This window comes from Cydia pomonella, chromosome 27 (genome assembly GCF_033807575.1).
Source record: "Cydia pomonella isolate Wapato2018A chromosome 27, ilCydPomo1, whole genome shotgun sequence".
Lineage (NCBI taxonomy): Eukaryota > Metazoa > Arthropoda > Insecta > Lepidoptera > Tortricidae > Cydia > Cydia pomonella.
In genome coordinates this window covers 2,202,488-2,227,338 of record NC_084729.1, presented here as the reverse complement: position 1 = coordinate 2,227,338, position 24,851 = coordinate 2,202,488, and the positions used below count along the sequence as shown (strand labels likewise).

The window sequence follows — 24,851 nt, the reverse complement described above, 5'->3', positions numbered from 1 at the left end:
TATCGCCACTCGTTTCGAATTTCCTATTTTTCGCACTTGTATCGTAATGTACTATTTTATTGGACTACAATTAAAAAAAGAAACCGGCAAAATGTGAGTCGGACGCGCGGACGAACCTATTCTTCTTTGTCGACGTCACATTGGTATATATTATGTTTTTAGGCGAATAGACTGAAAACCATGGGCGTAGACAGGTACAGGCAGGGTCCCCTAGGCCTCCGGCGATATCAACTTGTCCCCCCGTAGTTCGGTGGCTGGCTACGCCCTTGCTGAAAACTGCGAGTAATTTCTGCGAAAACAAAAATGAAATTCCGCTTATACTCGTATTATAACCAGAGTAACCGTAACTCTATTTTCAACTCCTGCGCTTACTCTCTGAAAATCGTTGAGCATTAGACTTTTTGTTTGCCGCGACATCTATTGTCGAGTAGCAGTACTGAGAGTTCCGCTACTTGACGCTAGATGTAGACTACGAAAAGAATAGTATTTTTGGTAACAAAACCGTTGTATGGAGTGGGCACTCGTGGTCCTCTTAATTCTTTTTGGTTTCTAGGTATATTCGCTACGTGCACGACTGTCACGCCGCCACCTAGCATCCGCAAATCTAGCGGAAAACGTCTAATCACTACATTCAAAAACTACTGAACAGAATCGGAAAAATCACGCTGTCTAAGGAGCTTAATCGAAGACACTGCCTAATCCGTTTGAGCTATAACAACAAAATGTATGGTAGGGGTGTTTCTCTTTCATTAGTCTACAAAAAAGTCCGCGATGGTGTATATCTTTTAAAGAAAACTTACTTACCCATTCTTAACATCTAGAAAAAGATCACTTAATATGTGGTATTTGGAAAGCTATATACATAGATACAATATGAATCATTATCAAATTATAATTAGTTATATTTAACATTTCGTACAGATTACAATGGTATCTTACACTATACAATTTAAACGAAAGGAGTTAACCCGAATTAAAAATTCCATTTCGTGCATATAATTTGTACGAAATGTGAAAAACGCTAACCTTTGTTAGTGCCAATTATTACCGCCGCATGCGCTGCGATCGCTTTACTATACCCCCACCATACACTTCGCACATAGCCAATACCTAATTATATTATTTGTAATATGGATACTAGTTTTCAGGTATATGTAATTTAAGTAAAGGTATTAAATTTAGTTTTCTTCTTCTTCTTTTCATCCTGTTACCCCCTGCTGGGGTGTAGGGCTCGAACCATTTTCTTCCACTGACTCCGGTCCTGGGCAGCTTGGGTAACCTCCTCCCACCCCATCCCCAATACACCCAACTCTTGCTCCACGGAACGGCGCCAAGTAAATTTAGGGCGACCATGTTTCCGTTTTCCGGGCATCTTCCAGGTCAGGGCCACCTTGGATAGGTGGGTGTCAGGCTTCCTGAGGAATTTAGTTTTAAGAAAATATATATGTAACTACTTACGTGCTTATGCCTACTTTTAATTTAATAGGAAGAACTTTATGTATGAACGTGGCAAAAGTGCTGTAGTGTAAACTAGGCCTTGTTGGGATTAGGTAGTCCGGTTTCCTCACGATGTTTTCCTTTACCGAAAAGCGACTGGTAAATCTTTATCAAATGATATTTCGTACATAAGTTCCAAAAAACTCATTGGTACGACCCGGGGTTTGAACCCGCGACCTCCGGATTGCAAGTCGCACGCTCTTACTGCCAGGCCACCAGCGCTTTTTAGGGTTCCGTAACTAGGAACCCTTATAGTTTCGCCATGTCCGTCTGTCTGTCTGTCCGAGGCTTTGCTCCGTGGTCGTTAGTGCTAGAAAGCTGAAATTTGGCATGGATATATAAATCAATAAAGCCGACAAAGTCGTACAATAAAATCAAAAATGTTTTTTTTAGGTTACGTCCCCTACACGTAAAGTAAGGGTGATTTTTTTTTTCACTTCAACCCTGGAGTGTGGGTTATCGTTGGAAAGGTCTTTCAAAACTAATAGGGGTTTTCAAGAAACATTTTTTGATAAAGTGAATATATTCGGAGATAAACGCTCCGAAAGAAAAAAAAATGTGTCCCCCCCTCTCTAACTTTTGAACCATAGGTCGAAAAAATATGAAAAAAATCTTGGAAGTAGAGCTTAAGAAAGACATTAAATGAAAACTATAGCTGCATGATCAGTTTAGCTGTTTTTGAGTTATCGCAAAAAGTTTTCCCTTCATAGTAAAAAGACTTACCTACTTTAATTAGGTACTGATTATGCCTATTTGTTTAACTCAGGTGAAAGGTACCGTTTCATCACTTGGTTAACAATTTACTATACTTTAAGCTCCAGTTTAGCTTATTGTGACGGAATAGTAACTACGGAATCCTACACTGAGCGTGGCCCGACATGCTCTTGGCCGGTTTTTATTTTACTTAATCGCGTATAATATATTCGTGGACGGCATTGTCCTCATGGTCGCAGATAAGATCAAGTCACGTTTTCGTAAACAATAATGTGTAAAAATCGTAAAAGTTAAAATTATTGTTTATCTGAAGAATTTTAATGTTACTTATTTTTAGGGTTCCGTAGTCAACTAGGAACCCTTATAGTTTCGCCATGTCCGTCTGTCTGTCTGTCTGTCCGAGGCTTTAATAAATAAATAAATAAATATATCTTTATTTCAGACCCAGAAGTCCATATATGGTTAGTAAAATTAACTTAAAACCTATATTATTAACAAAGGTTATAAGCAAAGGCCAATCAGACCTACTTGACATAGGTCAAAGTAGATCTGACCTGCTCCATCCAATGCCACATTATGGGGCAGCTAAATCTGTCCGCAATCACCTTCAGAATGCTGTTTCGACTTTCCCTTACGCGACCCATTAGCGACGTGATTTTTTTACGCATTATCGCGTGAAAATCGTCCGTGTGCGCTTGGGCGAACATTCCTGATGCACTGCACCATTTTGGAAGTCTCAACAGCATTCTGAAAGCGTTGTTGTATTGAATGCGAAGGGCGTTGTAGGCTCGTTTCGTATACCGAACCCAAAGACCGCTAGAGTAAAAAGACTGGCTATATGCTTTGAATAGAGTTATTTTTACTTCCACGGAGCATCTAGCGAATCTTCGAGCTAGCATATTACTCCTAACCGACAACGCCCTTCGCTCCCTCTCGATATCACTATCATCACACAGATCATTAGTTATAATGTGGCCCAAGTATTTGAAGCGATCCACTACTCTAAGTACAACCCCGCCAAGCGACACTGGAGGTACAAAATATGGTTTTATTTTACCCGCCTTAAAGACCATCACTTCACTCTTGGCGGCGTTGTATACGAGTCCATGTGCGGCTGCATACTTCTCACACTTGGCCACTAACTGTCTAAGGGCCCCGATAGACGGACTTAGCAGCACCATGTCATCTGCGTAGCTTATATTGTTAACACAAGTGTTTTCAATATAGCATCCCGCATGCATGCTGCTAAGTTCGCCTATCAAGTCGTTCATATACAAGTTGAACAGTTTCGGAGACGTAAGGCCCCCCTGTCTTACACCACATTCAAGCCTGTACTCAGAAGATAGTGACTTGGCCCACCTGACCTGGTTTGTTTGATTTTGGTACCAAAACTTTAGCAAATCTGTACAGTCATTCGGTATACCTGCCTCCTCCATTTTCTTCCAAAGCATATTGTAATTAACCCTGTCAAACGCTTTGGAGAGGTCGAGGAAGCAGGCATAGATTGGTGTTTTCCTGTCCGTGTAGTACCCGACAGTATGCTTGAGACACATAATGGCACTTTCTGTAGATAACCCAGTTCTGAACCCAAACTGGGTGTCATAGATACTTAGGTACTTATCTAATGTAGAGTTCAGCATACTGTCGAGCACCTTCGCGGCAGTGGTGGCAAGAGAGATTGGCCTATAGTTCCCCGTGTCCGACAGATCACCAGTCTTGTTTTTAACGATGGGGACCACAGTGGTCTTCATAAGAGCTGCAGGTAAGTATATATGAATGGCCTATGCATAAATTTAGGAACATAGAGAGCACTCTAGGCAGATGAACGCCCGCATACCTAAAGTGTTCAATACTAAGGCCATCATGCCCAGGCGACTTTCCTCTTTGCATTCTTTTAATCACGTCTGCAACCATTTTGGATGTGAAGAAAGTCTTCCTGGGCCTGTCAATGGCCCCAGCATCCCCCACGTCAGGCGCAACTGACGGTGTATCCCTCAGCACGGATCTTACCGTGAAATGCTGTCGGAATAGTTCCGCGATGTCTCCATGTTCACTTTTATCACCAACACACACAGGCAAGCCAGACGTCACATTCATCCGTTTGGTTAGTTTCCAGAAGTCACTAAATTTACCGCCGCTATGGGCAAGGGCAAGCTTGTCCATAGCCAACTGATCCTGCCGGTCCTGGCACCACTTTAATTTTGCCTTGAACTTTTTTCTGCTGTTGTTCATTTGCTCATATAAATGACCTTGACGCGGTTTTCCTGCATTCTCCCACAGCATGAAGTGTAGTCTGGCTTCCCTGTGAGGACCTGCAACGAACTTATTCCAACCAGCGATATATCCGCCCTTCCTTCTGCGCTTGCTTCTATAAGTATTTATCGCTGCATCAGTAAGAGCGGACACGATATCATTGTACATATTATCTAACAGCGTATGATGGTCGCGATTTCTGCATGCTCCTTCGCAACAGTCCCTAAGTGCTACCGGAAAATCAATTGATTTCAGGCGTTCGTTGCACAAACCACGATAACTATCAATCTGATCATCAGCCCTTACCCCCCATAACACTCTATTCTCGACTTCCCACTCCATTACTTTTACAACGGGTTTCAACATGCCTAGGTTGCACTGGCTTTGCTCCGTGGTCGTTAGTGCTAGAAAGATGACATTTGGCATGGACATATAAGTCAATAAAGCCGACAAAGTCGTACAATAAAATATAAAATAAATTTATTTAGGGTACCTGCCCTACACGTAAAGTGGAGGTGATTTTTTTTTTCTTCAATTTTTTTTTGTTGGTTATCGTTGGAAAGGTCTTTCAAAACTAATAGGGGTCTTCAAGAAACATTTTTTGATAAAGTGAATATATTCGGAGATTTTTTTTTTATACTACGTCGGTGGCAAACAAGCATACGGCCTGCCTGATGTTAAGCAGTCTCCGTAGCCTATGTACACCTGCAACTCCAAATAATAATAATCGCTCCGAAAGAAAAAAAAATGTGTCCTCCCTCCTCTTTGCTAAAATATGTGTTTTATTCATCTATATAGCAATCTAAATGTTTTTCGCTATGGGATATTTATCTTTAGACATGCAAAGTCCCCGATTGCAAGTAAGTCTGTTACTTTAATTAGGTACTGATTATGCAAATTTGCCTATTTGTTTAACTCGGGTGTAAGGTACCGTTTCATCCCTTGGTTAACAATCTACTATACTTTAAGCTCCAATTTAGCTTATTGTGACGGAAGAGTGTCTACGGAACCCTACACTGAGCAATATCTTGACGGTTTCATTTTTATATGTATTTGAGGTAAACGAGCAGACCGATCCCCTGATGGTAAGCGATTGCCGCCGCCCAAAGACACCCATTTAAGTACAATATTTTGGTGCTGATGCAGGTCACATTTGCTAGTTCTGTTCTGGATAGTACCATTCACTTAACTAGGCGAATTAAGCCAATCAATATGGCGCTAATCTGCTAATAATAATACCAAGTTAGGTTGGGGTGTTGTGTTGCTGCAAAGAGAATTGATAAATATTATATTTTAGCTGACAGCTGGACTTTTTTGCAACTGTTCTCCCATAAGAGAGTTTTCTCCTTACCTCTCCAAACACAATTTACGGCATATATGCAAAGAGAATTTGAAATAGAGGTGGGTTGTTATTGTCAAAGAAAATATTGCCATCTTTCGACATATGATTAAAACTTTTAGAACACCATTTGACTTTGAACCTTATTCTTTCACTGATATGTGTTAAATTTGTTAAATGTCAAAAAGTGGCGCCCTCTTACCAGGCATCGGTTAAAGGTTGTGGCGCCATCGCACGAAACGATGCCGCCATGCTATCCTTTGATCTATTAGATGGCGCCACTTTTTGACTAGCAAATTTAACACATCAGTTAAAGAATAAGGATCAAAGTCAAATGGCGCTATATATTATATATAATATTTATGTAAGTATATTTAATATTTATTTGACGAACGGTCTGGCCTAGTGGGTAGTGACCCTGCCTATGAAGCTGATGGTCCCGGGTTCAAATCCTGGTATCTGTGTGAGGAACAGGAATATTTGTTTCTGAGTCATGGGTGTTTTCTATGTATTTAAGTATTTATAATTATATATATCGTTGTCTAAGTACCCACAAGCCTTATTGAGCTTACTGTGGGACTTGGTAAATTTGTGTAATTATGTCCTATAATTTTTTTTTTAAAGTAACTATGCCATTTAGTTTCCTTAAACGTAATTACCGATACCCCGAAGTTAACGGAATTCAATAAAAACACGATAGATATATTCATGCATTCTACCAAGTGTGTGCAATGTTAGCGTGGTCACAGTCTATCTGAATATCCTTTGAGTTGATTAAGCCCACATTTGCTCAATCAAGCGCCTATTATCCATTTAGCGAGAGGATGCTGCATTATTGTTAGATTACTTTTAAGTAGATTCACATTACCTTACTCTTGTTGGGAGTTTTTCGGCACTTCTGTACATACATTATCAAATATCAAATATCAAACATTTATTCAGCAAATAGGCCACAGGGGCACTTTTACATGTCCATTTTTACAAACAATAAATTAAAAAAAAAAACAATTACAAATATCGAATCTATGAAATAATAAATACTTTATTAGAGATGTATACTGTCTCTAAATGTCAAATTACACAAAAAAAACTATGATAAAAAAATAAAACCATAAAATACTAAAATTCTTTAGAGATGTATAAGTCTCTAAGTGTCAGAGATAAAATATAAAAATATATTATCTTACATTAATCTAGTATTTAGTTTGGACTGGGCATGAGTGGTGGGGAAGACTGACAGAATGGGATAGTCTTATGTATCTTTAAATAAATACATACTATCATCCATTGAATAGGGAGCTAGAGGAGCTGGTTGCGATGCTCAATATAATTGGCAATCAAAGCCACACGACTCCGCTAGGCGCTAGCTCGGTCATCTGGAGAGGATGGGAGAGGATCGTGCTATGAGAAGAGCGTATGTGGGGCACCCGGGTGGAAAACGTCCGCCTGGGCGTCCCAGATGCCGCTGGAGTGAGGAACTCCTAAAAAACCTGTTCGCCCTCGGAATACCCAACTGGCGTGAAGTGGCGCAGGATAGGGCAGAGTGGCGCTCTTCTGTGTCAGAGGCCAAAATCCTGTTTGGGTCACTGAGCCAGTGAAGTAAATAAATAAGTATATTTCAGTAGGAGTAGCAGAGAAAGCATTCTGCCTACTTCTTAAATGTCCTAAGTGACAAAGTGACGTACACGTTTATTGTTGGCCACCGTTTTTTTTTATGGTGGATAATAATGAACCCGACCAAATTACGTAATTTGTATTTGGTATGTTGTCAGAAAATACATGTTTTAAATTTTGGCGCATTGCGTATGTTCTGTCCGTTACGGGCGCTCGCGTATAGCACATCTATACGATCCTACCATCTATGTAGGTTCTAGGTATGAAATATCATTTGATATTTACCTGTCGATTTTTGGTGAAGGAAAACATCGTGAGGAAACCGGACTAATCCTAATAAGGTCTAGCTTACCCTCTGGGTTGGAAGCAGTTGGAAGGTCAGATGGCAGTCGCTTTCATAAAAACTAATAGTGCCTACGCCAATTCTTGAGATTAGTTGCCAAGCGCACCTCAGGCTCCGTGGCAAAAAGCCGGGATAACGCGAGGAAGATGATGAATGGGTTTGGTCGGTGGAAGTAGTTAACAGATGGCGCCAGCATAGGTTTTACCCGTCTGTCCTAAGAAAACACGTGTCACATCACAGTATTTTTTTGGGAATTTTATGCCAAGCAATTTTATGATTTTTACAAATGAAAAATACCTATAAAACTAAAATAAATAAATACGTGAATTAAGCCGTAAAATTAATTAGCTTAGAAACATGCTTATAAAAATATACTAATACATTATTTAGTCACGGATTTTAATTGATGAGCCATTTAGGTTTTACTTTACATTGGACATTTTTTGTTTGAAACTACGTCAGTGGCAAACAAGCATACGGCCCGCCTGATGGTAAGCAGTCTCCGTAGCCTATGTACGCCTGCAACTCCAGAGGAGTTACATGCGCGTTGCGTACCCTAAACGCGCCCCCCCCCCCCTCGTTGAGCTCTGGCAACTTTACTCACCGGCAGGAACACAACACTATGAGTAGGGTCTAGTGTTATTGGGCTGTTTTCTGTAAGGTGGAGGTACTTCCCCAGTTGGGCTCTGCTCTAGATCTGGAATGACATCCACTGGCTGTGCCCTACCACACAAAGCGAGATGACATTCACAATGCCCATACCTATACGGTTTAGCAACACCTACTTTTTCGATTAACTTCTCTATTTCCGCTACCCAAAGGTTGTCTGGAAGACCACCTGTTGTCTGCCTCTAAATTTAATCAATGGTTTATTTTCTTGTATAAGTAAAAATTTACTGAGGTGTGCCAATAAAGAGTATTCTATCTATCTATCTATCTCTTTTGGACGTAGTTTAAGGACGTACCCGGCGTAGTGATTATATGCTCTTTGGTACCCGGGTCCGAATTTCATATTGTCAGTTCTGACAACCAGTAAATTAGCTTGAATCCTAAATGGATCAAGTATTAGTCTGTGACCGTACGCAATAATCCAACCAATGTAGAGAACTAAACAAAAATCACACCAAAATACGCCCACACTTCTTACTCTACCTAACAGTTCGATTAAAAAGATGTTAAAACAATTCTTTCGCCTATAAAGAACTCAATCTGTCTATCGAGTAAACAGGCTAGCTACGCACTGGGACTTAAACGTCGTAAGTATATTTGTGTCGTTCTGCACAAAAAGGACTTGGTGCTATTGGAAATCAGAAATCAGAAATCATAGCATTTATTCGTGATAAACTATGACATACAAAAGTATAACAACATAACAAAAGTAAGAAACATAGAATAAATAAATAGTTTACCACGAAATGGTCCCGCCTCAGCATTTTTTTTCGCTTTTTTTTTGTATTGGCGTAAACAAAGAGTTTATGATTGCGATTGTGAGGTAATGGCTAAGAAAAAAACCGGTCTAGTTCGAGTTCGTTTTACTCGCGCACCGAGGGTTCCGTACAAACTTGGAATTATCTCGTGTAAACTATAAAGGCGAAAGACTTTTGATCAGAAGTACCTTTATTAAGTATTTTTGTGTACAGCGCCATCTATCGGCAAATTGTCTAACGAATTTGATAAAATGTAATGCACGTATGTTGGTTTTTTGAGGATAATTCTCTATCATGTGAACCGATTTTAAAATTGTTTATTTTTGTTTGAAAAATATGTATTTAATGTAATCTCATACTTTGAAATTTCAAGTGTAATAAACACACGTAAAGTTATCAAACTGAATTCGGGAATGTTTTTTGTTAATAAAAAAAAAAATCCAAGATAGAGGTTTGTGTCTGGTCAGTGTGTCTGGGTTAGCGTTGTTCATAACTATTCCAAAATTCAAATCGATAGCTTAAGTGGTTCTCGAGATATTTGGCGATGTGACAGACAGACAGACGGACGGAATTACGGACAGAGTCACCATAAAGGTTCCTAAAAACTTCTAAAAACGTGCCACCTAGTTTTACAACTGAAACAGATTTTGTGTAAGGAGAAAACTCTCTTATGGGAGAACAGATGCAAAAAAGTCCAGCTGTCATCTATAAATAACAGTTCCTAATCTCTCCAGAGTGGCGCTAGAGCATGAACGGTAGTAGGTACTATGTATTATTTATTCTGTGCCACTTTTTGATATTTAACAAATTTAACACATATCAGTGAAAGAATAAGGATAAAAGTCAAATGGCGTTCTAAAAGTTTTAATCATGTGTCGAAAGATGGCAGTAAATTTACGTGCCTGCATTTTTTTTTGACGATACACTTCTATTTTAAATTCTCTTTGCTAGCTACAGACTTCCCTATATTCATACTTAACAAGATTTATTTACATGCAATAATATTATTAATTTTAAACAAACGTTCCCTGCCGAGGTTTTCCCGAGGGGCTACAGTGTGGGGTTCTTCAAAGAAAGAGTGTACAATTTTTTAAAGGGTCGGCAACGCACATGTAATATCTCTGGGATTGCAGGCGTCCGTAGGCTAAGGTGACTGCTTACCATCAGGCGGGCCGTATGCTTGTTTGTCACCGATGTGGTATTAAAAAAACTATATTAGTAACATTGACATATATCTAAGGACAGGCCTTACGGGCACTATGAATGGTGCTTGTTCAGCGGTGTCACTCATGAGTTCGAGCTAATCTAGCAGTCTAACCAATCGCGCGCATGATGTGAACTCATCAACCAATAGCGTGCGTGACTCCGCTGTACTGGCCCCAGTTGCCCGAATGCCCCATTCTTATTACCCGTATGGCCCGTCCTTAGATATATGTCTAGTAATACGGAAGGTGGAGATAAGGAACGAAATCTCCATGTACCAAAAAGTGTCATCAAAAAACTTTAAATAGGTGGCGCTACAATACAAAAAAAAAACCATAAACAGCGCAATTCACTCCGTCAATAACGCCTAGGTTCTTAGCTACTCTAGCGCTACTCTGGAGAGATTTGGAACTATTATTTATATAGCTGGACACTTTTGCAACAGTTCTACCATAAGAGATGCCACTCCTCTTAATTCCACACTCCAAATCTAGTATGAGTCTGTCAACGCACAGTTATGAAAGCATCAAAAGTATCTCTACCTTCCGTAATCAAAAGCAACGCATCAGGGTGCGTAGCCAACATGCCAATCGTTTAACGCTACATGGCGAACGAAACGCAACTGTCACTTTTGCCCAGGAATCTAGTATCACAAAATAAATAATAGTACTACCATACAGGAATGACACTTCCTACAAAACCGAAGTTAGACAGCGATCGAATGTATGGCATAGGCACTATGCTTTTCATGTATTTAGAGTTGTCAAAATACAAGTCATTATGTTAGCTGTGGTCGTGCACGTATAGGGACGTCAAGTTGTGCCAACCCTAATAATTGCTCGGAGTAATGCTGAGCCGTCCACCGAGAATACCAGAACGCTCTAAGTAGTGTCTTGTCTCCCCACTGCTAGTATTAGTGGTATTCTCGGACTTTATAGAAGTCTGACGTTTAAAATAACATTTGCACTAATTATTTTGCACTAGATTTGACATATCTGTGCGTCACCGTGGAACTATACTTTCTTTTCTCTAACAATACCTAACTCAGCACTTCCATGTTACTTAATACCTTTTAGTTTGGAGCCAGTTAGTCTATATATAAAGTATTGACAAGGCACGCACTAATTGTTTACAGGGAGACAATTTGTCTCGATTTGCAGGTGACAGCTGACTTAGGGGAGCTTGGGGACACGAGGAACAGGTTTTTAATTTCCTTAAAAATATATTTTGGAATGTACAAAAAAAAAATTACACGACTACTTAAATATATACACTAAGTAATTAAATATAACAAATACTGCATGTATTCCTTAAATAAATGAGCTTTCAAATACAATTCGTTTCAAATACAAACCTAGTACCGACACTTTAATTCAAGCCAAATGCAAATTTATCACCAATCGGATTAAATTGTCTGATCAAATCAGCCCGCGTAGCCAACCTGCCAATTGTTAACGCTCTGTAGCGAACGAAACGCAACTGTCACAGTCGCACTAATATGGAAGAGTGATAGAGAGAGATGACTACGCTACGCTAAGGAGCGTTAACGATTGGCATGTTGGCTCCGCGGGCTGGTGTAGATACAAAAATGAAATTGGCTCGCCGATTCCACTTTATTCGATTGTAAGATTATGACCGATCAAAATTGAGGTGCAAACGCAAGAATACCAATTTTAGACGTTAATATTCACATTTGGGGACATGTTTTTGAATTACGAGCCCTCGCATTCACCATAAATCTATAATGTGTAAATTGTGTAAGTGTAGACGCTGATCAAATTTGATCTATTACATCATCCCGTCTGGACCGGCCTAGACGCCTTCCAACGATAATACCTATCGCACGTCGCACCGCACTATTTTTAATTTTTTTATAAAGTAATACGTCTGCAAGCGATACTCAAAATTTTTAAACTGAAGGAAAATTTAAAAAGTGTGCAGGCAAGACCGGGCAAGACTCGAACTTGCGACCTTTTCGACTGGAGCGTTGTTTCCAGGGAGTTTGCATTGCAAGTTCGAGTCTTGCCCGATGCGGTGAATTTTTCCATTTTACAAGTTTTTATTTAACTTGCAATGTGTGTATGATCGGGTAAAGTCTTGCAAGCTAAATTAGACCCACTTCATCGAGCTGGTCTGATGATAGACAAATAAAGATAAGATAAATATATTTTTTTTTTGATAAACAAGTTATTTTCTTCAATTTAAAGCTTGTACCGTCCCTTATATCTATGAACCACACATTATATCGAAACTAGCCTAATCCAGCTCATATCAGTAATGAAGGCTCAATTACACCTTTTATCATAAAACTACTGATTTATTCATGAGCATATTTGTTTTGCCCACAAATAAAAACCTTGCCCGCTTCACCCCCGGCTCCCCTATTCATTATAATACAGTTTTCCCCGATTCGTATATAAAACGGGTCGAAATGGTATCTCGGACAGAAGCAAGTCGGCTGTTGGGCAAAATGTTTTTGCAAATCAATAAGGTTGTGCTCCTGATCGTATTTAATATATTCTTAATGGTTACTGGAGATAACTATAAGGTAAGTAATAGAATCAGGCGTTACTTTGCGGAAATCTATGCTAATTAAAGCAAGAAATATTACTTTGCTAAACCGCGAGAAAATAACGTGTTAGTCAATCAGTGCACTGATTGACTAACACGTTATTTTCTCGCTTGTACCAAAAGTGTTTTTTTTTTGCCAAAAACTTTTTTTTCTTAGTCTGCTATTATTTGCCACTGCTGACTGGTACACTGGTTACAGGATGACACTATGGATCGAACTGCAAAAAACGGAAGAGCAAGAGTTGTTTTTACACCAATACGGGGCAAACGGATGTTTCCCGATAACAGGTAAAGCGTGGGTAAAGCTCAAAGGAATTCATCAGAATTCAAGTCTTAGACCCTTTACATCTCTAAGGGCCTGTTTCACAATGTCCAAGTATTGGAAAGCTAATTAACAAATAGGTAAAGTAACCGCCAGATGAAACGTCCTGCAAAACTTAGCACTTTGTCTACCAGTTAAGCTTATTTGAAGATTGTGAAACGCCAACGATGACTTTATTCGTCAGATAAGTGGCAAGTAGCTTAATCAGGACTTTACTTGGATATTGGAAACAGGCTAAGGATCGTTTTTTTAAATCATATTTTATCTCTGACACTTAGAGACTGTTACATCTGATATCTGTAAAGATTTTTAATATTTGTTGTTTGTTTTTTTTATCATCGCTTTTTTTGGATAATTCGACATTTAGAGACTGTATATAGGTACATATCTAATAAAGTATCTAATACGTAGGTACAGTCAGGAATACTATTGGCTTAGCACCTTTGCATACAAACTTTAAAAAAAAATCGACGCAGAAATTGAGAAAGTTGTTACACGCACTGTCAGTTCGACTGCACCGAACCAATTGATTACGAAATGCATCGCGATATCTTCAAACCTCCATAGCAAATTAGAACAGTCCACAATGATCACGCGACGCGTGATGTGCGAGGTGGGGTCGCCATGTAAGGGTGGCGGTCGGCGGATGATAAGAAACCATTATCGAATAAACGTGTTTTTACTCGCTAATAATGGGTTACATAGGTTTATATATATATTATGCAAGTCCACTTATACGACACACACTACACTATGCAAGTGGGGACACTTTTCTTTGCAGATTAAACCAACAGCTCAACACAAAACAAGGTTTGTAAGTAAACTCTCGGTGGTCAGATGTACTTCAAGTTGGTATTTGTACAATTTTAAAATAAATGAGTGATGATTTTCAGAGACACGTTGCTGAGAATGCTGGAGGCGGCCGACGCGCTCAAATACTACTACGACCAGCTGCCCTACTACGACCCGCAAGCTGATGACCAGGAAGCTAAAGGTACATCATCATAATTATCATCATTGCCTACCTACATCGCAATATTTGAGACAGCAGAAGCACAGTCCTCCTCTGTAAATTTAAATTTCTACGTATAAGGTACTTACACTTAGCATGAGAGTTAGTTAAAGCTTGTACCATCGTTTCGTGGGGATAACAGTTCGTTCTTAAAATTAATTTTCTTCTACATTAAGTGCTTTAAATAAATATATATTGGTTGACAACTTACACATATCGACCTAGCCCCAAACTAAGCATAGCTTGTAACAAGGGTATAAGGCGGCGATATAAAAATACGTAAATAGATAAATACATACGTACTTATTAGAAACATGACTCAGGAACAAATATCTGTGTTCATCACACAAATAAATGCCAGCCCTTACCGGGATTCGAACCCAGGACAGGACCATCGGCTTCGTAGGCAGGGCGTTCACTACCCACTAGGCCAGACCGGTCGTAATTCTTAATTTCGGATAAAAAAGACTTAAGCATATGTATTCCGGTTTAGAATTGGCACTAAATGACCACAATCACGTTTTTTATATCACGTCGCTGGCAAACAAGCATATGGCCCGCCTGATGGTAAGCAGTCACGGTATTATTTAGCTTAGGTATAGGAATAAGAAAGCAATAGGTAGGTATTGCTCTAGTAATTGTTGTCTACGTGGTAATTATTCAAAGTAATAAACAAAAAAAATATTTGTCATACAGTGACCAAGAAGGTAATATTCACGCCGAAGCTCGGACGGAGTTCTGACGACGCGTTCGAGAAGCGAGGCTACGAGAATGATTTCACGCCGCGACTCGGCAGGCAAGCCGATGCGGTGACTGCATCTGACGAAGTGTAAGAATAAAGAATAATTTCGTGTCTAAAAAATATTTTGAAATAGTAATCTGGGTGCTGAACCAACTTGCAAATCGTTAACGCTCGTAGCGTTGCGTAGTCATCTCTTTCTATCGCTCTTGCATATTAGTGCGACAGTGACAATTGCGTTTCGTTCGCTACGGAGCGTTAACGATTGGCACGTTGCCTACGCACCCAGGGGCCTCCGCAGGCTACACCTGTATCGCTGAGTGTAGTGTGAGTATCTAGTGACACAGTATGAGGGAGGTGTAGAGAGCTCGCTCCCGAATAGGCGCTTGGGTCCAGTAATAAATATGTATAACCGTATTCTGACGACGCGTTCGAGAAGCGAGGCTACGAGAACGATTTTACGCCGTGGCTCGGCCGGCAGGCTGATGCCGTCACCACATCTGACGAAGTGTGAGTATCTTGTGGCGCAGTATAAGGGAGGTGACTAAACACATAGACAGGCGCCTGGATCCAGGATAAGGATAGAATTCTGACGACGCGTTCGAGAAGCGAGGGTACGAGAACGACTTCACGCCGCAGCTCGGCAGACAGGCCGACGCGGTCACTGCCTCCGATGAAGTGTGAGTAGCTTGTGGCACAGTATAAGGGACGTGTAGACTAATGGTGGATTCATAAACGTCTCTTAAACTCGTCTTGGCGGTTGAACTTGAAATCGGTACGAAAAAAGAATACTAATTTCAAAATTTCTCTGTCATTACATGTTTCAATTGTTATATGCGTGACTTCAACTTTAGTAGCCATATTATTGTTATAACCAACACTACCACCGCCACTTTATCCCCTACCTTACCTTACCTTTACCGACCTACCTTATAGACCGCCTGTTGTCTGCCTCTATCACTAATCAATTGTTTTTCTTTAAGCTGTATCTTTTACTGAGGTGTGCCAATAAAGAGTATTCTATCTATCTATCTATCTTATTCTATTACTTGTTCTTTTTAAGATAAATATAACTTATTTTTCAAGTAGGCATACTTATTACAATGCTCCTACCCTACACCTCTGTCCCGAGAGGATTTAAATCCCTCCTAAATTGTAGGGCGGTACCAATATAGGACCGGCAAGAAACTTCGCGGTACACATCTTTTCAAAACGTTACATCTAGTAACTAACGTGCAGTTCTAATGTGGACTATTGTTTAGTTACAGACAGGACGCATCGATAGACGGCAGGTCCAAGTACTTCTCCCCGCGCCTGGGCCGCACTGTGGAGCTGACGCCAAGACTTGGCAGAGCGTATAACTACGGTAATAAGGTTTTTTTTTTATTATAGTTTAGCAAGGCATTTCCCTCAGTACAATTTTTTTTGCAAGCGGCAAATATAAAGAATCTAGGCGCGAAGGGTCGTCCTCCTATAGAAATTTGAAATTTGCGCCTTTTTCTTCTGACAAAGTGAGTTTCCCATGGTATAACAAACCAACGGGCATTTTCTAATCGATTTCAAAAAAATTAAGTCTTTTTACTATGAAGGGAAAACTTTTTGCGATAACTCAAAAACAGCTAAACTGATCATATCTGCTATAGTTTTCATTTAATGTCTATCTTAAGCTCTACTTCCACGATTTTTTTTATATTTTTTGGACCTATGGTTCAAAAGTTAGAGGGGGGGGGGACACATTTTTTTTTTCTTTCGGAGCGATTATCTCCGAATATATTCACTTTATCAAAAAATGTTTCTTGAAAACCCTTATTAGTTTTGAAAGACCTTTCCAACGATACCCCACACTCTAGGGTTGAAACGAAAAAAAAATTTCACCCCCACTTTACGTGTAGGGGAGGTACCCTAAAAAAATTAAATTTTTAGATTTTATTGTACGACTTTGTCGGCTTTATTGATTTATATATCCACGCCAAATTTCAGCTTTCTAGCACTAACGACCACGGAGCAAAGCCTCGGACAGACAGACAGACAGACAGACAGACGGACATGGCGAAACTAAAAACCCTTGTTCCTAGTTGACTACGGAACCCTAAAAAACGGTTCATATGCATAAATATTAACCATTGAATATTTTTGTCAATTAGTAACAAATTATTTTTTATATTTCAAATATTGTTATCGAAAATCAATAAAACGATTATCAGGCCCGACATCGGGACTGATTTCGGGCCGGATATCGAGAAGTGTGGATGTACTCGTAATTTGCGCTTTACAATACTATTTATTGATCCCCGCACGTCTCCTATCTTCTCCCGCCAGGCCGCCTTATGTTTTGCTCATTTGTACATTTTTTTCAGAACTATACCCCAGCAAAGTCCGTATAGCCAGAAGCACGAACGGGACCAAATCGTAGACACACCGAGCGAATGAATATACCTAATACTAGATAACATTGTGAATACCTGCGTAACAGTTAGCTTTGTATTGTAATATAGTGTTTTGGACGAAGTACTTAATGTAACATGTACTTATTTTAAGGATGCTAGTCATTAAATAAAGGAATGATTAAAGATTAGTTTCTTGTTCCTTATTATTTACAATATTTAATGCAAAAAGTATCCCATGAAAAATATCATATCATAGATGGTAGGATCAACTAGATGTGCTATACGCGTGCGCCCGTGAGGGACAGAACATACGCAATGCGCCAAATTAACAACACGTTTTAACATACCAAAAACAACCTACGTAATTTGGTCGAGTTATTTGTTTCCCACCACAAGGCATAATAAAATTTATGTTAATTACGGTGGGGAATAAAAAAAATGAAACTGTGACAAGGACAAGCAATCATAGCGCTTTCTCTGCTACACCTGCTGAAAGTTCCATAAGAGCATCTCGTTCGGTCATATGCCGGCTCTAAGATTTCTTCTCTATATTTGTACCACTATGTTTCGTATAAAATGTTGCCAAGAGAGTGGGGGGAAACTGCAGCGTTCGGGCATTCTCGGCTCCGTTCGGCTCAGCATTGCTCCAAGCAATTATTAGGGTTGGCACAACTTGACGTTCCTTTGCACAACCACAGATACCATAATCACTTGAATTTTGTCAACCCTAAATAGCCGAATGGGATAGTGACATACATTAAAGGGACAACATGAATCGTCCCTGAATCGCCGTCAAAGTTCGGTTTTGTAGGAAGTTTCCTTTCTGTACGGTAGTAGTAGAGAATGTCAAACGCTTTGCTTGATTATTTATTCTCCCTCGGGACATCCAGGCGTCAATCTTAGGATATGATAGAGAAAACCCTCTAAACTTCTATAAAATACCACAAAAAAAAGTTATGTACCTAAGACGAAACCTTATGAAAGATGAAGAGTAAACTAAAAACAGATAAAAAAAATGTATGTTAAATTATTTATTTAAATAAAAAAAATATCATAACGTCATTACACACAAACGTCGTCGGCATTTCGGCGCCGACACTCGATGTCGGCGAAGCGCGCCGGGGAGGTCGCGGAGCTGAGGGTGCTGCCGCGGACGAACTTGGAGGACCCTGTGGATACAACGACATTTGGATGTAATTTTCGGGACAATTTGTACTTAAACGGGAACTAACCTGCAAAAATTTTGCAAAGCAAACTTTGGTTACCGTTAGTAAAACCACGTGCAATTTATAATAAGTAGAATAGGGACCGTGCGCGTTGGAGGGTCTGCCATCTTGTGCCCTGAATTGGAACCATAAACGTGTACATTTACACGTCATGTGTTTTCTTGTGCATAGTAGGTTCTGCCATCTTGTGGGCTACATCGGAACAATAAACATCACATTTACGCCTCGCGCCAAAAATCTGACGGCTCCAGTGCTGCCTCCTAATAGTTCATGCACGCTCCCTATAAAATATAAAGTACACCGTTCACCCCTTACAATAAGTTTTTGGCAAAAATTTCATTATTGGCACAAAGCTTTTCGACTGTACTTTTCTTTCCACCTTAATAAGAAGTGGTTCATTAAAAAAGTGGCAGTGAATTATCTAGTGTATTGTTTATTTTTTTACTAATTATGAAGCAGTTTATTTATTTTTTTATAATCTGTAGATAAAATACTATACGTATAATAACAATAAAATCATATCGAGAAATATCAGATTGTTTGAGTTTTCTCATTTTTATTGCAATGTACTTCGTATTTTTTTGTACAACACACTTTGACTTTAAAAAGCGGTTTTCCACAATGCCACACTTGAAATTCATATGCTTTTAGGAATATCATCTTACGAGTCAATTATACCAATAAACTGGAGTTCATCTTCGGTAGTCAGGTAGTCTCTCCGATCTAACCTCTGACAGAAGTTTTTCTATGGGAGACAAATTTCTGTAAAAATCGCAAATACGCAAAAATGGAAATTCCATGTAACTACCTCAAAGTGAAGTCAAATAAAAAAAAGTGCAATATCGAACATAAGACAATTTAATAATGTATTAAGTAACTTATCAAACTTAAAGAAAAAACTATGTTTATGTTTATTACTAGCCTTAATACCGACAATGTGAAAAAAGCCTACTACAGCTACTTTCATTCGCTTCTTGCTTATGGCGTCGACCTTTGGGGTAACGCGGCAGAACGAGAAAGAGCGTTCAGGTTACAAAGGCGAGCGATGCGAGTCGTGGCTGGCATCCCGTGGGATCGTGACGTTAGAAATCTGTTCCAGGAGTACAAAATACTGACATTACCAAGTTTGTACATCCTGGAAATTGCAAAATATGTACGAACTCATTTGGATCAATTCTCGACCTACGGAGATGCCCACAATCGTAACACAAGGCAGAGACATAAGTTGCGACCACCCCCGACTAGACTGGCAAAATCAAAAAAACTGCTGCACTCAATCGGCCCGAAGGTGTATAATGCAATACCGGATGACATTAGAGGCGCATGTCATAGTCGATCATTCGAGAACAAGCTAAAGGCAAAGTTAATTTCCGATGCACTATACTCGGTGGATGATTTCTTTCAGACCTCTGAGACCACCTGATTGCTTGCCCAAGCTCCAAGAAAATAGGAGTTATATTATATAGGATTAAATAATATTAATTGTAAGATAGTTATTTATTTATATATGTTAGACTTAATAATAAAGTAGTTATATATTACATGTTATAAAATAAGTTACTATTTATATTAGTCTTTTTATATTTATTTTTAAATGCAAGAATAAAAAATAGACGGTATAATTTGAATTAAAATAAATTAAAATTTTTGTTTGGCTCAAGATAATGATGTACCCTAGATAAGTAATGTTTTAATTAGATAAATAATAATATTTGTAATCCCATTAGCTGTAAAGTGTTGACATGTAAAATACTTATATTTTATCAATAAAAATTTGATTGATTGATTGACTATAAATTATCTCGGAAGACGCCGTTCAAAAAGTCTTAGGAGACATGTAATATAAAAGGCGAACACTTCAATTCGCCCTTTTATTTTAAATACGATTGTAATTGTATAGAATAGTATGTACGGATTACTACAAAAATGAGCTACTTAATAATTATCAATAAATAAAATGAAAAATCCACATAATCTGCTGCTACTTTTTTTCTGAACCACTTACTCACCGAGACAATTCTAACAACCCCAAACACAATTAGTGCGCGTTGTTTTATCACAGAGTTCCCATGGGCACCTCCTGTCTCCGTCATCAGATCAGCTCCATGTCATCATAATATTGCAGTGTCATCCGATTTACATATGTATGTAAAATTTTAGTTCAATCGGGAAGTGGGTCAAATTTAGCTTCCAAGTTTTGACCCTCACTAACACAATAACAATAGATGCTAACAGGGCAAGTTGAACAAAAGCTTGTAAAAAAAGGTTTAAGTACGCGTAAAGTACGTATCTAAACTTTATACCCTGAAACGCCTGTGGTTTGGAAGAGGCAAGGAACAATATCTCCTTAGGCAGAACTGTTACAAAGTTATATTGTATGTCTATGGTTACACAAGTGTCCAGCTGTCAGCTATAAATAATAGTCCCAAATCTCTCCAGAGTAGCGCTAGAGCAGCTAAGAACCTAGGCGTTATTGACGGAGTGAAGTGCGCTGTCTTTGATTAGATTTTTTTCTCAAGTATTCTAGGTATTGTAGCGCCACATATTTATGGTTTTTTGTCGGACACTTTTTTCGTATATGGAGATTCTGTTCCTTGCCTCTACCTTCCATAGCCTGTGGTGTCTCTCTGTCACTTCACTCACTGGCGACGTCGTTGGACAGAATTCCAACAGATGGCGTTAGCAGAGCAATATAGTGTACTCTCTCCAGGCACAACACCTGCCTGGACGTTACTCCCTAAAACGTAGTGATTATATGCTCTTTGCTCCCCACATTACCTTACTCTACTTTCCGCGACAGTAAGGTAATGTGGGGTAGTTTGTACATACCTTGCTCGCCCCGTGGTATACATGGCGGCCGGAACACCTTCGCCTGCCGCAGCAGTATGGTGGTGTTGGACAGGTCCGCCTGCCACCCCGCCATCATATTCATCAACCCTCGTTTGATGGCTAAGAAATCTACTTTATAACCTGAAATGGGAAAACCACTACTGATAAATAAAGCCTACTTTAATTAAGGCCCCAACGTTGTCTGTTCTCAATACAGAATTGAATACTCAAGCGGTAGCCATTTTAGTGGTTACTGTGCTGTGTATGTGTGCGTAAAAATGGTTTTTAGGGATATGGACTGGTCGATTTTAATCATAATCATGTTTTATATCGATAAGCGCTTCACAGCGGAATGGAATAGCATTCCCCGTGATACATAAATAATAAATAAGTATTATAGGGACATTCCTACACAAATAGACTAATTGTAAGAAGATAAGCTCAAGAAGGCTTGTATTGTGGGTATTCAGACAAAGATATATATAATATACAAATACTTAAATACATAGAAAATATCGGTGACTCAGGACAAATGCCTGTGCTCATCACGCAAATGCATGCCCTTACCGGGATTTGAACCCAGGACCATTGGCTTCATAGGCAGGGTCACTATTACCCACTATGCATTGCATAAATGCGATTGAAAATGCAGAGCGAGGCTATCTACGACGTCGACCGGTTTGACGACCGGTTTGGCCTAGTGGGTAGTGACCCTGCCTACGAAGCTGCTGGTCCCGGGTTCAAATCCTGGTCAGGGCATTTATTCGTGTGATGAGCATGGATATTTGTTCCTGAGTCATGGGTGTTTTCTATGTATTTAAGTATTTATAAATATTTATATATTATATATATCGTTGTCTAAGTACCTTCAACACAAGCCTTATATGAGCTTACTGTGAGACTTACTCAATTTGTGTAATAATGACCTATAATATTTATTTATTATTTATCTATCCAAATCGTTGCAGACTCATCTTGGTCTAACTCTCATGACTCCAGGGATCATCAAATAAAAAATATACTTACTCCGTCCGTGCAACCTGGCAATAAGGGTTGTCAGGTCCATGAGGGCGTCGAGATGCCAGGAGTACAGTCGGATCTTCAGCTTGCTGATCTGGTACATAGTGGTCTTCTTCTCGGCGCGAGTCATTTTAGTCACGTTGGCTCGAATAAGATTGATCAGTCTGTGAGTAGAACGTGGTTCAGGATTTTTTTGGTTTCCAGAAATTGATCTCAACACAGGGTTCTAAATTATGACATTTCATATATGTATGATGGGTCCACATCGTGGGTTCTAACTCTAACCTCGGTAGTGTCTTCATGAGATTTCCGTTAATTTCAATGGTGCATTCCTGAGCTTAAATTAAGTAATTTTCTTAAAGACACCGGTATTCTAATTAACTCCATTTCGGAGATAATCAATAATTTATTTTTATCTGATAAGGCGCTTACGAGCGTGTGTACTTACGTTAGAGCCTGGAGGCCTACCGCGAAAATCGAAGTTCGTCAATTGCGGGCATTTTTCTCTATCATTCTAATTACGTCTTAGTGAGAGTAAAAGAGAAAGATCCCCGCAATTTGCGGATTTCGGTTTTCGCGGTAGGCCCCCTGTTTACATATTGATTAGTGTAAGGTAAGTACTATCTGTGTATGTCACAGTTTTCAATTGTTTGGTTGGGTTAAATGTAATGCCCGTGTTACAGTAATGCAACATTAAAATTCCTTTTTTCAAAAATAAAAAAAATACAAATCTTTGAAAAACAACCATGCCATTTATTTTCTTTAATCGTACTATTCGTACTTATGCATACGACCCCACAGTTAACGGAATTAAAAAAAAATACAGTGTAAGGAGCAGAAAAGAATGCTCTTGAAAAAAAATCTAAATGATGACAATAAATTCGGCCAGGATCCCTATCATACACAGACAAGAAGTAAAAAGACCTGATAACTATCATTTATGTCTATGGTCTTTAAGTGTGATTGTCTCGTCGGACGCCATTATAAGCCCCGAGCGATTTCTAACAAACATAGCTACCAACCCAAGGAAACTCGATAACACGTAAAAAAAAAACATCCATTTTGCGTTAAAAAACGAACTCATAGATAGAAAGAACATTTGTACTTACCGGTGTACAATATGGTCTTTCTGCATAATCTTCTTCGGTCTTCCCAACTCCTTCTTAGCCCCTTTTAAATACGGCGTAATATGCTCATTGCAATGCGTCCATTCTTGCGCATCCGACAACATATCCATGTCATACCTTCTATAGAAAATGTTGAAGCCTAATTTAGTAGTCAATGTATTATTAGGTCTGGTTACTGGGATAAAATGGCCGAGTTCTTTAAAATCGTTTGGTGCTGAACTATCTTTTGTAATAATGCTGTATTGTTTCAGTATGTTAAATAGTCTTCCGCTTACGCTGTTTTTAGTCGTTCTTGTCCTGAGTGGAAGTTTGGTTGTAACCGTAGTGGGGATACTTTTGATTTTGGCTAATTTGAATTTATCGTCTTTCTTTAATTCGTCGTCGTCTAGGATAGGTTTTATAGGCGCGTTTTCCTCGGATTCGTAGTACGATGGGATTGGCTCGTGTGGTGATGGGTTTCGAAGGCTGTTTCGTATTTGTTTTTTTAATATGACTATTCGATCGCTTATTTTCATAGTGGTAGTTTGTCTTGCTGAGTTTTGGTGGAATTGCATTATAGCTGAAAAAAAATGGTGTCGCGGTCTTAATTGTTAAGCCATTTCGAGACCTCACACTAGTGTTTTGAGCGTCGGCGTCTAGTCAGCGCTATGGGAAATGGCGTCGCTGCGCAGTTGCGCCGACGTTGCGTCGAGCAGCAGCCATAGAGTTGACTAGACGCCGACGCTCGGGAGACGCTATAGTGTGGGGTCTCTGGTTCAAACTGATTTCGTTTTTTAATACCGTAAAATATGCGTATTTTACTCACCACTTGGTAATTGTACTCCAACAGTTTTTACATATAGGTACAGTCAGTTGTCAGAACAAAGTGTGGGGTGTCATTATAAATATTTTTATTAATGTTTGACTTTGATGATGACGTCATTGCATTTGCCACACAGAGTTTGTTAGGTCCGACCATTTTTTTTATTTTTCAAGTAATTTGGGTAAGTCCTTTGTTATGTATGTTCATGCAGAATTCCTCTGAATATACTTATTTAGGCATATGAAATAATACAAAGATAAACACATAAATAGATACTCACCTAAAAATATGAAAACAATATCTTTCTTCATATTATATGTTTAAAAATAAACAGAAACCAAAAAATCTACCGCTTGCCTACTCCGTGATGGAAATTCCATAAACTTATAAACAAAATAATTAAACTCATCCAAGCGATATTAAACA

At 39.1% G+C, this 24,851-nt stretch overlaps 2 protein-coding genes across 2 annotated transcripts; one reads left to right on the top strand and one right to left on the bottom strand.

The window, feature by feature from the left end:
* The first annotated feature begins 12,824 nt into the window (after positions 1-12,824).
* Positions 12,825-17,604, top strand: LOC133532634 (PBAN-type neuropeptides-like). Its single transcript, XM_061871390.1, has 6 exons — positions 12,825-12,938; positions 13,161-13,249; positions 14,177-14,277; positions 14,992-15,124; positions 16,297-16,400; positions 17,392-17,604. The coding sequence occupies exons 1-6, from the start codon at positions 12,861-12,863 to the stop codon at positions 17,445-17,447; spliced, it is 561 nt and encodes a 186-aa protein (XP_061727374.1). The 5' UTR covers positions 12,825-12,860; the 3' UTR covers positions 17,448-17,604.
* Positions 17,605-18,432: 828 nt separating this feature from the next.
* Positions 18,433-24,811, bottom strand: LOC133532633 (uncharacterized). Its single transcript, XM_061871389.1, has 5 exons — positions 24,706-24,811; positions 23,606-24,182; positions 22,503-22,660; positions 21,477-21,617; positions 18,433-18,590 (listed from the first exon to the last, which is right to left on the bottom strand). The coding sequence occupies exons 1-5, from the start codon at positions 24,734-24,736 to the stop codon at positions 18,484-18,486; spliced, it is 1,014 nt and encodes a 337-aa protein (XP_061727373.1). The 5' UTR covers positions 24,737-24,811; the 3' UTR covers positions 18,433-18,483.
* Between the last annotated feature and the right edge of the window lie 40 nt (positions 24,812-24,851).